This window comes from Anoplophora glabripennis, unplaced genomic scaffold (assembly GCF_000390285.2).
Source record: "Anoplophora glabripennis isolate ALB-LARVAE unplaced genomic scaffold, Agla_2.0 scaffold770, whole genome shotgun sequence".
Classification (NCBI taxonomy): Eukaryota; Metazoa; Arthropoda; class Insecta; order Coleoptera; family Cerambycidae; genus Anoplophora; species Anoplophora glabripennis.
In genome coordinates this window covers 120,010-134,988 of record NW_019417256.1, presented here as the reverse complement: position 1 = coordinate 134,988, position 14,979 = coordinate 120,010, and the positions used below count along the sequence as shown (strand labels likewise).

General features: G+C 32.8%; 2 protein-coding genes across 2 annotated transcripts in view; both read left to right on the top strand.

Annotated features, from left to right (window-relative positions):
• The first annotated feature begins 1,432 nt into the window (after nt 1-1,432).
• LOC108913598 (eukaryotic translation initiation factor eIF1) lies at nt 1,433-7,167 on the top strand. The gene is made up of 3 exons (XM_018719164.1): nt 1,433-1,645; nt 1,873-2,030; nt 6,858-7,167. The coding sequence occupies exons 1-3, from the start codon at nt 1,618-1,620 to the stop codon at nt 7,002-7,004; spliced, it is 333 nt and encodes a 110-aa protein (XP_018574680.1). The 5' UTR covers nt 1,433-1,617; the 3' UTR covers nt 7,005-7,167.
• Nucleotides 7,168-12,870: 5,703 nt separating this feature from the next.
• LOC108913592 (la-related protein 4) overlaps nt 12,871-14,979 on the top strand; it is a 77,067-nt gene continuing 74,958 nt past the window's right edge. Inside the window, exons 1-2 of the mRNA XM_018719159.1 lie at nt 12,871-12,993; nt 14,340-14,502. Of these exons, the coding sequence (XP_018574675.1) occupies nt 12,871-12,993; nt 14,340-14,502 (286 nt within the window). The remainder of the gene's footprint in view (nt 12,994-14,339; nt 14,503-14,979) is intronic.

Genomic DNA, 14,979 nt, shown 5'->3' with positions numbered 1-14,979 from the left:
GGTTCCTGGGATAGTGTCAGTCTGTCGAGGTTTTGTGGGATTTTTCGTTTGGTAAAAAGGATAGCCGAACTTTTGTTGGAATTAATTTTGACTTTCCACCTGTTGCACCAGGTTTCAAGTTGGTCTAAGAAGTTTTGGAGGAGGAAGGCGGAATATCTAGGATCTACGGATTGGGATGTTATTGTCAGGTCGTCGGCATATAAGTATATGTTGGTGTTGGGGGGATGTGGGATGTCGGAGTTGTAAATGGTGTATAGGTGTGGGGACAGGACGGTGCCCTGGGGGACACCGGCCTCCATGGGATGGGTAGTGGAAAGGGAGTCTTGGATTTGGATGTGGAATTTTCGGTGGTGCAGGTAGGATTTTATGAATTTGGTAACATTTTACCATCAACATAAAATTAATTATACATAAGTAACACCCTTATTGTTTATGTAAATAAGGGAAACACATACCTAAAGTATGTGATCAGTAAAGCGACTTGTTGCTTTACTGATAGGTTAAAAGGGATGAAAAGTTGGTTCATTTCAACTTTGTACGTATTACGTATCCGTTAAGGCGAGATCGATTAAGTAGGTTTTCAGAAATCTAGGAATTACTCAGTTATTAGAATCAGGATTTTATCATTCTGAAAACAAGCTGGAACTTCTATTGTGGCCAAAATAAGTTGAAATTTCGTTCCTGTTTCCAGTTCAAGTCACGATGCGATTTCAATTTTACGCATACTGGGGGAAAGGGAGACATACCGCGGTACCCCAAAACGGTCTCTCTCATTTCCGGATCGCCCTCGTTTACTAAGTTACTATAGGAGGAATTATAGCCAGTGCTCATTCTAATAAGTTTACATTTCTCTGCTAAAATTTGTAAAAATTTGATTTTTAAAATTATTATTATCAAGACGGAGTCATGAGTCATGATATGGTATATTAAACAACAATGTATCAATGTAATAATATAATTCATATTAAAAAGACAATTTTAAAGATTTTAATCTTATTACGAATTTGTCATAACATTTATGATACATACAAAAAGTGCAGGATTAGCTGCAGAGTGCAAATAATTTTAATTTTAAAGTTAAAACATAAACAATCACTCTCTTTGTCTTTTCTTAGTCTTCTTTCGTTTTGTAAGGGAGTCAAATATGCCTTTGGCAGTGTGCTTCCTGTTCTTTATGTCTATGTATGGTGGTAGAATAACGAAAACAGGATTTAAATCACAATTGAAATCAAAACCTAATTATGATAGTAACGCTAATATCTTGTTTTTCTTATTTGTTCTAAATCATCGCTATACGTTTCTGTCATTATTTTGTACATTATTTGGAATATTGTAATTTTTGTTGAAACAAATTTCCGAGTTTGTGAATTATTTGTTTATTACGTTGTCCACCTGATGTTCTAGTCTAGTGAATTTAGTATCTTTCTTTCTTTGTCGTTCATATCGTGTCGTGAACGTGGGTTCGTGATCGTGATCGCGATTCATCTAATTATTTGCAATAGACTGTCGTCGTCGTCTAACGAAGTGTAAGAAAAATTGCTTGTGATTAACGGTTAATAAAAAAACCAGTGCAGTTTGCAGATATTTTTATTTCCCCGAGTATATCTTGATTATCGTATGTCCATCCAGAATCTAACCACATTTGGTAAGACTTCGTATTTCTTTAAATTTAAACAAGAAAAATTTGTAGACAAAATGGCGTCTATTTATATTCTGAAAAAGTAGTAGTTTTTTGCGTTTCATTTTTCATTTGCCTCATTCACTTTCTCAAGAAATAAATACTCTAAATTATATTAAAGTATTGATTGTGAAGTGGTATATTATTTGACGATTTGACCTCGACTCACATACACTCTTTACATTATATTCCAGACCCCTTTGCTGATGCAAGTAAGGGTGCAGACGATGATGTTCAAGACGGACTCGTTCATATAAGAATTCAACAGCGAAATGGTCGTAAGACTCTAACTACAGTGCAAGGACTTTCATCTGAATATGACCTGAAGAAAATAGTTCGAGCATGTAAAAAGGTAATTCGAATTTTTATATTCAACCGAGTAATATCCCTTGTTAATAATTAGTAAGTATATTGAGTCCTCGATTGATGAAAAAGAGGAAGTTTCTTGTCAGTTTCATTTCTGACATATGAACTCGAATATATCTATCGTCTGTCTTACCAATTAGCCTATAAATTGCTTAAAATAAAATATTAATAAAGCGGATTTTGTAGTTACTTATGGTCAAAATGTTAATACTATTAATTTAAAATATCGGTATGTGAATAAGTTATTTACTTGGCTTAAAATATTGCTTTGGAGCTCCGAAACAAAATCTTACTCATTTATGTTTAGAATAGTTTGTGTTGGATAGTCAAATAATAAAAAAAATATTGAATGGTGCAGTTATATAAATATTTTATAGCCAAGACTTCATTTTCTAAAACCGTTTTTGAGATAGATTAATATTTTTGCCTTAAAAAAATGAGTACAATTCAAAAGGCCAAACAAAAATATACATTGCTTTCCGTGTAAAATAATGAAATTGGTGTTAACTTCAATGTTTTGGGCTCATGTAATTGTTTACATTGCCTACAGTTTTAGAAGTTAAACTGTTTGCAGCAAGTGGCAGTGCGATCAATGCCCTCGGATCTCGGATCTAAGAAAGCATGCTTCAAAAAGAAACAAAGAAACTATCATAATACGGTAATAAAAATAATGTAATAAATACTAATCTGTCAGATTTGAGGGTCTAATGTTCTCTGGATATGGATTGTGTGGGACACACCATCAATAAAGTGACGCAGTGGTTTTATTAATTCATTTGATAGATTATTATTAATTTATTTGATAAATTCAAATTAATCAGAGATTAGGAAGAGGAAAGATATGATGTGCATACCACCAGGTCACCATGAAAATAATGACTAAAATTAGAAATGAATAAACATTTAATATGTTAAAGAGCACTATGTCAGTCGATAGAGTCATGTCACGTTTATTGGTTTAACAGTAAATTATTAATATCTGAGGCACCAGAGAGAGAGCAGCAGATGATGCTATGAAATCGGGAAAGCAATTTGTCTACATATATTTAGCATAAATTGCTATTCTTAAATACAGAATTTATATTCAAATTTAATATTCTACAATTAGTTTTAAAAAAGTTTACAGTAATGACCCGATATATGTTGGACAATTCGACATACTTAAAAAGTATTTACATTAACCCTAAAAATTTAAAAGCTAAAAATTTATAGGGCTCAAACTGCTCCAGACGGATTAATTCGCATGAATAGTTAAATTGGATCAGGCTGCTCAAACCGTATATATTCGCAACCATGCGCATTAGTGACTCGGTTATTGCAATTGGTAAGGCGAATTTTTGCGGGCGAGCTTATACCGATTGTGACAAATATTTTTATGGAAAGAGGTACTGGTAATAATACCAAGATTGTTCATGTTTCTTTCAGTTTCTATTTAGTACGTATACTGTATTTTATTCAAAATAAAATCGTAAAATTTATCGTAAATAGGTACGCTCAGACGTATTGCGCAGCGAAAGGGTTAAAATTTTATTCATATTTTGACATTTTTCAATAGTGTAAAAAAATGCATATTCGCCATATTGTCTTGTGCTGCAGTCTTTAAATATGTAATATAAACATAATTTCACAAATACCAGATAAAGTACTGGAAAATAAAATTGTAATAGAATATTGGAAATAATAGACAGAAAGAACTATAAAAACCAATAGCTCGAAATTTGACAACTATTTTCTGAAGGATACCTTCTCGTTTTTATCAGCGGAAATGTGTGAATACGACTGAAACTACAGTGGTGCCACGTTATAAATAGTGCTTCCAATACCTCCTGTTCCCAATATTTGGTATTGATATAATTAATTGTCTGATACCTTGAATTGTTTGTGAAAGTTTAACCAAACTTCAAATTAACTCCTAATTTAAACACATTAGATTTTTTCCAACTAATAATATAGCTTAAAATTTATCATACAACTGGCATTTAACTGTAAACACTTAAAGTACTTTTTATTATTTATTGCTACTTTTTTCAATTTAATCCCAGTGTAAACAAATTCAGAGGTGTGGTAATAGACGGATAGGAAAATTTTCCTAATCATTTTAGGCACTGTAAGAGTATGACTTAAATACTACAACCTAAACGTGAACATTTGAGCACTATGCCGTCAATTCTAGTGGCACATGGGTTGTCAGCGGAAAATCAAACTTTCTAATTTTGGGCTGGTAAATTAATTAAATAGAAATTGACGGTATTTCGACCCAAGACAGATTTTAGAAAAATAAGACATAGAAACCTTATGCCGTACAAAAATAATGGTTCTGGGAAGAATAAAAATTTTCATTTTCCAAATGTTTTCACTAATGTAAAAATTATTTATTTCAAAGTTATATTTTACTATGCCGTACGAATGCACTGGCTCTAAAGGCTTTTAACCCTTGCTCAACCCTTACGTTTTACATAGAATAAGGAAAATTACACCACCACACAAAAAAACAGTTGTCTGAAATGTACATGCGACATGATTTCTGATGTACTTTCGCCTGCTGAACACGAATCCGGAGTCAGAATTGCTCCATCACCCTTCAATTTTCAGCAAAACGCTGAAAAATTAAAATTTTCCTTTTTCAGAAGATTCTTCAGCATTTTGCTGAAAATTGAAGGGTGATGGAGCAATTCTGACTCCGGATTCGTGTTCAACGGGCGAAAGTACATCGAAAATCATATGTCGCATGTACATTTCAGACAACTTTTTTTTTTTTGTGTGGTGGTGTTATTAGAGGCACCCTAAAATTATAGTACATTGTGTAACGAGTGGGGAAAAGTTGCCAATAGCGCCACGCGGACGCAGTTGACGCACGAGCGAAGCGAGTGCGGAAAGCGTCCAAGTGGCGCTATGGCAACTTTTCCGAACGAGTTGCACATAATATTTTCTATCACAAGTGCGAGTCGTTATGGGACCTATAGTGTAGGGGGTTAGGTGCACTGGAAAGTGCTAGATAGTACAACAGCGTGATGTTATTTTCATAGCGCAACGCTCCAGCGTTGCGCTATGAAAATAACATCACGCTGTTGTACTATCTAGCACTTTCCAGTGCACCTAACCCCCTACACTATAGGTCCCATAGCAAGCTCGCGTGATAGAAAAAAATTTAGAAAGCGCTATATAAAACCATATCAAGTCATTATGCCGTATATTTTTTATGGCACATGAGGTCACAGTAGGGAAATGAATTTTCCGCTCAAGGGATGGGTATTTTAGTGAAAAGTTCCTGTATGGCATTTGTGCCCTTTTCGAATTCGTTAAAAATTAACTATTAAAAAAATATTGCCATATAAATATTGTGGCACTAAAGTGAAAAAAGGCCCCAAAGTTCCAAAAAAACGTTTGTGTATAACGCCATTTTTTTTTGTAAAAAAAGTAAAATATAAAAGTTATTAATACTTCTTTCAAATATCAGTTTAATTTTTTGGTAATTATAAATTTTTTGCATTGAAAAAGATTAATTCTAAAAAATTCTAATTGATTAACATAATTTAGTTTTACGTTTTTATTGGTCTATCTACTTGGAATTTACGAAACACTATTTCTTTTCATTTTATTGTTTATACATATATACATATATTGTATATTCCATGCAAATGTAACGGTATTATAATTTTTCATCATTACTAAACTCCCTTCATAATCTGCAATGAATGCCGTACAGGAGTTGTTAATTATTCAGTATAGTAAAATCGATATTTTAAATTATTTAAATATTTTTTATAGCATTCGGTGAATGTTCCATCAAAAATATAAGGCGATATAATTTTTTATTATCATTTGATGGTGTTAATGTTATGGGGTAAATGCTGTACAGGAATATGTAATTTCATAATGTAGTGAAAATGCTTTGGAAAATCCCACTAATTATGGAAAACCCTGAAATTAAAAATAGACGACATTCACAATTTTGTTAATATTAACCCTTGAATAATTTAAAACAGTAATAAAATTGAAAATATTGAGTGCTATTGTAGCTGTCAAATGAATTTTCCAAATTGCAAAAATGATAAACAATTTTTTTTATTCCGGCCAATTGTTTTATTCTGGTGCCAATAATTTTGTACGGCATTTTTGTATAAAGACTATAACATGGAATAACTTGCTTCCAAAATTGATGCCGTTTAGGAAATAATGATTTTTACCCAAAGAAAAATGGTGTTAGCTTCAGAGCACTCACAATTATGTAATCACTTTTTTAGCCAAATATTTTGTACGGCACTTATATTTTTCATTATTTTAGAGCATAAATAAAAGTCTGAAATCGGTGCCGTACATTTCTCAATAATTTTTTGGAATAGGGGTTGAAATGAGAAAATTGAGTCAGGGTAAAAGCTTTTAGAGCCAGTGCATTTTTACGGCATAGTAAAATATAACTTTCAAATAAATGTCTTTATTTAAAATCTGACACGCCGTAGTTTTCTATAATTTTTACATTAGTGAAAATATTTGGAAAATGAAAATTTTTATCCTTTCCAGAACCCTTATTTTTGTACGGCATAAGGTTTTTATGTCTTATTTTTCTAATATCTGGCTTGGGTCGAAATGCCGTCAATTTCTATTTAATTAATTTACCCAGCCCAAAATTGGCAAGTTTGATTTTCCGCTTACAACCCATGTGTGCGGAGAATTTACGGCAAAGTGCTCAAATGTTTTCTTTTAGGTTGCAGTATTTAAGTCATAGACTATTAGGAAAATTTTTCTATCCGGCTCATAGTCTATAACTTTTATTTCAGTGGTATTCTTAAAATTAACAAATGTTTTGTTCCAGGAATTCGCTTGCAATGGAACTGTAATAGATCATCCAGAATACGGAGAAGTTCTTCAGTTACAGGGAGACCAGCGAGAAAACATCTGTCAGTGGTTAACGAAAGCAGGGCTAGCTAAACCTGACCAGCTCAAGGTCCACGGTTTCTAATGCACCATACGGGTGTTTTTAACAATGTAAATGTTACACTTTTATTTAATCACGGAATTTTTAACAGCATGTGCCCATCAAAATTGCTGGTTAAATTATAATTAGCAATTTTGAACAATAATTTTATAATTGTGCCTTTCCATAAATACATTAGTTTTCAGAATTTGTGTTTTTCTTTTTCATGTTGACTGTGTTTAGTTTGTAATGAAATCTAATAATAAAAATAATAATAAATGGCTGGTTTAGAAGTAACTTGTTTTTTTTTCACGACATCCTAGCAAGTTATTTGCGGAAAATTTCACCTGCTGTGGTAAATTGTTACAGTAGTTTGGATAATGGAATTTTATTGGCTTATTTTTTCTTGGAATTATTTTTTAGTGGCAAATATTGTGCAGACTGTATATTGTATAAAAATTGGCAACTTTACATACTGAAAAATATACATTTTTTAAAGTAAATTGGGGAAATTTGTGAACTAATTTTCGTTTGAAAAATTGGACAAAATTAATTATGCTGGTTTTTGCTGGTTACAATACAATCTTATATTGCACCAGCTAACAATTTTTTAACTCGCCTTGTTTGTCTCAGGCTATGCTTTTGGGGGGGGGGGTAGACAGTCTATCGAAACCCCTAGGTGCATTCTAATGCTGATTTCGGTTCTTTTTGCTGGTTCTAAAGTCATTACGGAGGCAACTGCTCCCACACAATGGTGATTCTCTGAGACGTTTCATAATGATAAACTTTCTCTGCTTCTAAATATTTCGCTTTTCTTCACTGATGGCATATTAAGTCGTAAATATGAAATAGCTGAGACTTAGCATGGGCCGTGACAGCCTTAAAGTCACCTTTATTTGTCAAATTTATTTTTTCAAAGATTTAAAGGCTCATATTTTTAAATGGTGTAATGTTAAACTTTAAGGTAGTTTAACATCAAATTAATTTTTTAATCGTTTAGAATTTCGATTACCTACTTTGTGGTTAAAAATTGGGTTAAGATTATTGCACAAGTGTAGGAAGATCTGGGAGACTGCTTCAGGAAGGCACACGATATTTTTCTCTAAAACTTTATTTTTTCCAAAAAAGCTTAAACATTAAACAACGCTTTTTAATGCACATAACATCTCTTTTTTTTTTCTCTAACCTACATAAGCAAATAAGCATGAAGAAGAAGTAAGAACTAGTGATGGGAGATTTCGAGTGAAAAATCGAGTGGTACTCGATTATTGAGATCACTCGAGATATCTCGAGATGTTTACTCCCACCACTCGAGTGATTATTACCCTACGGTTGCACCCCAAAATGTTAGTGCATACTGCAAATAGTCACTGATTGCGTAACCTTTTTTTTAGAATAAAACGAAAAAGTGGTTAGGTTTTGAAGTGCGTGAGCTTTTTTTTTTTTTTAGCCACGCTTATAAGTAATATATGACTAATACAAACATATTTGTGCCCCGCTGGGATGAAAATGACCAATATCTCGTATCTCGAGTGATCACTCGATTATTAGAAGTACTCGATTACCGATAACTCGATTATCAAAATTGGTTGATTATGCCCATCACTAATTTTAATTCTCTCTTAACAGAAGTTACTATTTTGACAGTGCATTTACAGTTAGATTTAAGGAACTAAAGAGTTATGATTTTTTCAAAATAAATTTCTCGATCGTTGGTATAAATGATTCCTTTCCTTATTGTGGACAGCAGTTCTCAAAATGTTTATATGTGGGGTCGTGCATTTTAAAATAATAAATCTTTGCAAATATTTCTAATTTTGAAAATCACTTTCATATGGACATCATATTTACATCAAGAATTATATCCGCAGTTAAATATTATACATTTAATATTCACCCTTATAATTGAAAATATAGTTTGATCGCCATCTTTTTCTTGTTTTTGCTGCAAAATAGTGGGAATCCTCAAAAACACTATTAAATTTACTCGCACTGTAGACAATTATCCTAGAAGTATTCAGGAAATAAGATATTTAAATTCGCACAGATTATAAAAATCTGGAATTATCAGGAAATTAAATTTACAGGAAAGTAGTACAGATTTTAATAATTACCTACATTCCACTAAGAAAAAATACACCTAATTATTTAGTTTTTAACAAGGAAAAGTTTCTTTAAATAATTAATTTGTTTCTTATTACAATTAATAAATAAACTATTTCTTTAAAAAAAAAATCCAATATGGCATCTATTGGGAAAATATTGTTATTTTCTCGAAAATATTGGTTAAAAAAAGAAACTTACTTCAGTGAAAAAAGCATAAAAAAATACATTAGAATCATTCTAATTTTCTTTCGGTCTTGCAACAAAATGAAGTTGTAGAAAAAAAATACGTATAATGATTGATTGAAACACCTGGGGAATTTTTATATATGATTTCAGCAATAAAAATGTTCCTAATAATTTTTACTTATCCGAATACAAGTGGAACCCTGTCATACTGATCAATTTTTAATATACCGTATGTCACAAAAAAGTTTGGAAAAAATTCTTTTAATTATCTACTTTTGTTTGCAAAATGCCGGAACAGGTCGATTTTGTTTTTTCTTCCGCACTTTTTGATGTGTACGTATAGGTGGCGCTAGTGCGCTTTCCAGCTATGACGGCACGCCAATTTTTTAAATATTATGTAGGGGAGTAAATGTGACACCTCGTTGGATAGCTTCATAATGTTTGATTCACCTTGACATCTCAAATAGTTTTCGAGAAATTGCACTTCAAAGCCTTCTCATCATTTTGATAATGTACCTACCGGCACCCACATCAAATTTACACATTTTTTTGTTGAAAATAATTGAAACTGTTTTCAGGTTTTATTGCCATAAAATGTACCTTTTTCAGGAAAAGAACTTATTTTTATTAAATGGTATACAACAATACTTTGGTGGTCACTATCTTAACCTTTTTTAAGTTTAGGGAAAAACGCAATATAAGAAAGTTCTTGTAACTATCAACTACATAGAAACTGTCATATGATATTAAATTAAATGAAAAAAGGTGGCAAACACAACTTATTATGATTTTATAGTATATTATTTTATGTTTGAATTGAACGCATTTCTAGGATTGCAGTATTGTAAGGTTTGATGGGTCTACGGTTTAGCTCGAACGATAAGAAAAATTGTGGAAAAAAGACAATGATTGTTTAAGATATTTTTAACGACTAACGTTTCAGGAAAAAAATATGAATTAAAATGTTTAATTACTAAGTCTAATGTAGGTGTAATAATTGGTTCTTTATACAGCTTTTTTTGTATATTTATTTTGCGTTATAAATTATTTGTTTTCGGATGTTTATTACTATTTAAGATATTTCGGAAACGTGTTTATCTAGAAAATATTTCGTTTTATCGATATAGGGAACAATTACACCATTTATACATAAAAAAGTATGAAAATGGCAATGAAAGTAGTAATTTAAATTATTGTTAAATTGTTTATACATGGATGTAGAATTCATGCACTGAGCGAAATATCATTTAGTCATAAATAGAAATAGATTAACCCTAAACAAAATATCTACATTAAATAGGCTTCAGAAAGGTTACGTTGTTGTTATAATAAAAAGTATTTTGTTGCAGAGCCTATTAGGGGTTAAAATATTTTTTGGTAAAAATCTCTCAGCCTCCCCCAAACACTGAAGCCACAGCAGTCGCGGACAACGCGCTGTAGAAATAGAAAATTCACTCCATTTTTGAAAAATTCGAAATTCGCACTGAGCAACCACTATACAGGGTGTCTCATAATTAGCTGCCAACCCTGAACAGGCCGATTCTATGATCAAAACTAAGTAAAAAAGTTCATATGAACATGGGTCCGGAAATGCTTCCTAAGGGCACAGGGACCCATTGAAGAGGGAGGAATGGAAATCATTTTTTTGCAATATCTCTCAATCGCGTTGTGATAAATGAATGAAATTTGGTATACACAGCTAAATTTTGATGAGCAATTTGATGGACTAATCCATTTATTTCCACAAGGTCCATTGGGGTGGGTACGGGGGGGCCCTTGGTACTTTGCGTGTGTAACTTTTTCATCTTTGACTTTTTAACAAATTGGACAGCAAATTCCGTTTTCCCGAACTGTTTTACGTTAAAAAGGTACTCTTGTTTCAAATCTTTAACGGTTTCTGAGAAAATCGCTCTTGAATTAATCCCACTTTGGTCAATTTCACAGTAATTTAAACAAATAAAATTTTTTTGTTTAAATTTAATCTAATTTTAATAAAAAAATAATAATGAAAAATTAAATTAAATAAAAATTAATCCTTTAAATGGAAAAGAGAGGAAAGGCAAATTATTATTATTATTTTTTGTTTAAATTACTATGAAATTGACCAAAGTGGGATTAATTCAAGAGCGATTTTCTCAGAAACCGTTAAAGATTTGAAACAAGAGTACCTTTTTAACGTAAAACAGTTCGGGAAAACGGAAAGTCAAAGATGAAAAAGTTACACACGCAAAGTACCAAGGGCCCCCCCGTACCCACCCCAATGGACCTTGTGGAAATAAATGGATTAGTCCATCAAATTACTCATCAAAATTTAACTGTGTATACCAAATTTCATTCATTTATTACAACGCGATTGAAAGATATTGCAAAAAAATGATTTCCATTCCTCCCTCTTCAATGGGTCCCTGTGCCCTTAGGAAGCATTTCCGGACCCATGTTCATATGAACTTTTTACTTAGTTTTGATCATAGAATCGGCCTGTTCAGGGTTGGCAGCTAATTATGAGACACCCTGTATAAAACCACACTACCACGTCAGACTACTATAAAAAGATGGGCAAAATCAGAAGAAGCCAAATGGTTGAACCTAAGGCGTAGACCTCAGAAATAGTGATAGGCAAGGTAAAGCTTAAAAGACAGTGGTGTAGTAACCATACTTAGTGTCCAGAAAAAACATATTTAGTGCATTCAAGTTCAGGGTGTACAAAAGTGGAAAAAGGTGTAATAAATTAGATCGTTGTCAATATGTCTAGCAACATACCATATGCCTCAGATGGAGCACAGTCGCAGTCGGCCAGGGCGACGTCCATACCCCAAGCGTCCGTTGAAGTTGGCGTGATAAGGGAGACGTACGAACATCCCATTTGTCTCTTTTCCAGCGCGGAGACGAGAGTCCCAGTACCGCAGGTAATGTATGAGAAGCTCGGTAAATATGCTGGGTCTCCCCGTATTAGAGGTAATTCCGTAGTGAAACACTAAGGGGATGTGGAATAATACGACGTGGCGTCTAATGTGGGGTCCGTATGTTCGAAAGGCCCAGGGAATGTGATGGTAGATGACAGTAGATCTCCAAACAATAAAAAGAATTTGAAAATTAACCGAAGATTTCTTAATACGAGGACGATACTGCTCAAAACGGAACACACTGTATATCCATCAATAATTGCGAGTTAGAAATTTCATGCTCTAATTTCGAGTTTGAAATTGAAATTTCGTGGTTGAACTCGACATTTCCCGTCCATGCTCGAAATTTGATGAACAAATAAAAAATAAAAATATGTTTTTTACGTTTTCCTTGTAAGTGTTGCATATTTCTGCTTCCATTGCAGAATTAGAAGTTTTAACATAAAATCTAGGATGTCCTTTCCTCAGTGCATCGATATCCGGCTGTAATTCTCTTGCAGGAAGTTGGAAAAGCGGAAAACAAAGAGCACGATTATTGCAATATTGGGTATTTCTTGTATCAATTACGACGCCTACGCCCACAGATCTTTGCGGGGGCGGCGGAGGACCTGGGCATCGTACTAGCGTCGGCGCCGTATTTCAATCAGCTGGTCGAGCCCGGACTCAACAGGTCGGCATGCTGAGTAGCGGTGGCAGCTGGTGCTCCGCGAGTACAGATGCCCCTTCGGAGAGGCCGCGGCAAAGCCGTGTCTGGGTCTGACCCTCTAACCGCGTGTCTTGACGCGAACGGGACCTATATTTGTACGGCGTTCAATCCGCGTTGCTACATTATACAAAAGGTAAGCCTCACCATATGGAGACGTCTGCAGGTGTTCGACGCAGTTAGCAAATATGAAAGATAAACTACAATAAAAATTCGGTGCATAGCGTCTTGAGCTAGTATTTTTTTTATATCACAAAATGCTGATGTGTGATTTCGTGACTGCTTGATGTCGTGGCATTTATTTTTTTTTGTTACGCATTGTTGTTCTTCACGGTTTGGATCAATACGCATGTTTTGATTCGAAGAAGAATTCAAGAAGTGCAACACGTGGAATTCCAAAACAATTCCGTTTGTAAACTAATCTTGATTTAAAAAAAATTCAAATAGATACCTTTCTTAAGTATTATTTGTTATATGTTTTTGGATGTATTTCTGCTTGCATCACATCGCATTGCATACTATGGTAGGTAGGTGTGTGTTTTATCATATTGTAGATATATCAATTAATTAAACTTAATAATAAACGAATGCATATAATAATAATTAGTCGCGCTCCGTTCGATGTTTTCTCTTTAAATTAAATGAAAAAAGTCAAGCATCTGCTACTATATATAATAGATAAAATATTAAATTATAATTATTCAATATATTATTTTATAATACACCAAGAATAAAAGGCAATACAGTAGTACGAAAATGCATTTATTCATTAAATAATAACGGTCCTGTAAGCATATGTCATATAAATTTAGATTTGGTAGAGATAAATAGAGTAGGTAACATAAGTAGTTATATGTTTTACTTATAAGTTTTATATAAAATTTTATTTATAGATGTATACTTACTATACCTAATTCAAATATTTTAGTAAACATATTTTTATATTTTTTTATTTTGATATTTTTTTTATACCTAGATTTTTGGTATAAAACGAACATTGTTTGAATATTTATTTGAGTTAACTTCTTCAAAATAGAATAAAAATGAGAGACCTATGATAAAATAGTTATATGTTTAAAAAAAAAACTGATGACATACCTACCTACCTACTTTCTTGTTTTAAAGTACCTTTAAGTATAAAGCACGACATTTTTGTTTATTATGAAACCGGACCGGATATTATGAATAAAATTTCAATTATGAATTATCAAGAATAAGAAAAATATTTTTTGTCAATTTAAAGGTACTTACATTCTTGAAGTAAATAGAAATAGACCACTGAAGCAGGAAGTTCAGTGTGTACTTTCCCTTGTACCAATTGGTTAGGTAGAAAATGTAACATTCGCTCATTAAGTGTAAAGTTTGTAAAGTATGTCAATTATTTAATAACTAGGTGAGAATTGTATTACAAAACATGTAAGATATTATGTGCGTACGTAAATGGTATGTAAAACATTTTTACATTTTTATTTATTGTTTTAGGTGGTTTCTTCTCCAGGTATCTCTGGAGGCACTTCGAGTACTAATGCAGAGGAACTAGATATTAAAACAGGGTCTAATGTGGATTTAGATACACAAATTGGCTGGAATCTACACCAGTCTCATTCCCAATCATCTGATTTTGCTTACCCGCTGCCTTTAGACGGTAAGTTCAAGTCTTACTATTGTTAATACCAATAAAATTGATTGATTGTCAAATTATTTACATAACTACAATTTGTAAATTGTACTTGAAATATCCGCTGAAATTCGTTGTACATTTGCACAACAAAAGGTGGCACCACCAGTCCTAAATCGTACGATCTTTTTCTTCGTGATTACTAGTTTTCTGTGGCATGTGCCCCTGCGACGGCCATTTTGCCAGTTCCGTGAGAAATTGTGTTGAGTTTTGCAAAGTAATCTAAGCGGTAAGCAAAAATTCTTCTAGATTGTGTAGGTTAAACTGTGGTCTACGTCATATTTCGAAGTTAGTGTTATTTTAGTGTTTCAATAATATCTGCAACTGCAAACATCTGCGGCTGTTTTTTAATCGGTAATTTGTGCTCCCGTAAAGACAACTGGTTTATGGAAGCCGAGTGATAGGCACATGGTTTCCGGGTTAAAAAGAAATTTTAAAGAAAAT